Here is a 1563-nt window from a genome sequence, read left to right as displayed (position 1 = left end):
TGTGCTCCAGTCAATAGCCTGCCCATACCAGGCAGCAGGGCCAGTGGTGTAGTGGGAAGAGCCGGGGAATGGTGTCACAGGCCCGAAGCCATGTGACCCAGCACGCTGTTCACTTGCCTGCAGCCCTGAGGGGCCTGGCAGGAATGATCTCGAAGCTCACTACAGCCCTGCAGGGCGTTGTGCGTGGCTGTCCCACTGCCTCCCTGCCTGGCTTGGGTGGCTTCCCTGCTGATGTTGACTTGGTGGCCCTTTCCTCAGACCCTGCCTTCTTCTCATGCTCTCCACAAGCGCTGTGGCACCCGCTCACCTGAATCCTGGGTTTCTCTGGCCCTACCTTCAATTCTTTCTTCAATTCATAAAATAGCCCATGAGCATGAGTCTAGAGAGGGCCGGTCCAAAGGCACCCCGACTCCCACTGACCCTTTGTCCCTCCCACCCTGCAGAAGCCCCACCTCGGCCCAGGCAGCGCCATGACCGAGGTCGGTTGGTGGAAGCTGACCTTCCTCCGGAAGAAGAAGTCCACTCCCAAGGTGCTATATGAGACCCCCGACTCCTATGCCCAGACGGACGGGGGCACGGAGCCCCCGCGGCCCGAGGCTGGGGCCCCCAACAGCGACTTTAGCACCCGCCTGGAGAAGATTGTGGACAAGAACGCCAAGGGCAAGCATGTCAAAGTCTCCAATTCGGGCCGCTTCAAGGAGAACATAAAAGTTCGAGCCACACTGGCGGAGAACCCCAACCTATTTGATGACCGGGAGGGCAAAAAACAGTGACGGGGCTGAGAGGGATGCTGGCACCTGCCGGCTCCCCGCCAGCAGCCGGGTCTGAGGCAGGGGCTTGCCACGCTGGCCTCTTCGGCCACAGCAGAAGCCGTGGGGGGCAGTTGATGCCTGCTGGCAGGAAATGTCTGGTTTTTAGGTTTGTATTTATGTGCCCCAGATTTCTGTGAGGCCTGGGAGATCCCAGGTCCTCCCACCCTCCCCTGACCACATACAAAGGCACTCCAGTTCAAGGATGGAGACCACCCCCCCACTGCTGGGAAGGACAGTCCCCTGTGAAGGAATGGCAGTGCCAGCAGGGAGGGGGGCGTGGCAGGGAATAAAGAGAAGGAGCTGGACAGACTCCACCTCCTTCCTGGGCACAAGGTCAAGGGTGAGTCTGAATTGCTGCTCCCTCTACTTTCTCTGCCTGGGACTGTTCTCCAATCCTGAGGACAGCACATTTTCCAGAAGCCACGTGATGGAGGGTGGTTTCCTTGAGCTGAAAGTGGAGATGCTGAACTTGAGCTTACTTCCCAACACAGTGGTAAACTTCCTGGAACTTCACCCCAGGTGTGGAGGGGGTGAGGTCCCTGGCACTCCATGGGGGTTGCCACAGAGATTAGTAATCCTACGGTTCCTGCTTTGGCCACCACTTGTGCAGGTGCCAAGTCACACACCCTCAAAGGGAAGCTACATTGGCCCAAGGGTCCAAACTGGAGAATGAGTGGAGAAGCTCTGGTAAGAGCCCAAAGCAGCCAGTTTTCTCCTCTCCTTCCCTTACTGGTATTTAAGATGGATCAGC

At 58.1% G+C, this 1563-nt stretch overlaps 1 protein-coding gene across 1 annotated transcript; it reads left to right on the top strand.

Annotated features, from left to right (window-relative positions):
* Positions 1–470: 470 nt before the first annotated feature.
* Positions 471–773, top strand: PRR15L (proline rich 15 like). The gene has a single exon (XM_063109384.1). It carries the CDS (start codon positions 471–473, stop codon positions 771–773), a length of 303 nt encoding a protein of 100 aa, XP_062965454.1.
* The last annotated feature ends 790 nt before the right edge of the window (positions 774–1563 follow it).

Source organism: Cynocephalus volans, chromosome 10 (genome assembly GCF_027409185.1).
Source record: "Cynocephalus volans isolate mCynVol1 chromosome 10, mCynVol1.pri, whole genome shotgun sequence".
NCBI lineage: Eukaryota > Metazoa > Chordata > Mammalia > Dermoptera > Cynocephalidae > Cynocephalus > Cynocephalus volans.
Note: the sequence above shows the minus strand (reverse complement) of the source record. Positions and strands in the feature narration are given on the sequence as shown.

Bases quoted from the DNA above. Each gene is read 5' to 3' on its own strand.
- PRR15L (XM_063109384.1), top strand. From the start codon at position 471: ATGACCGAGGTCGGTTGGTGGAAGCTGACCTTCCTCCGGAAGAAGAAG.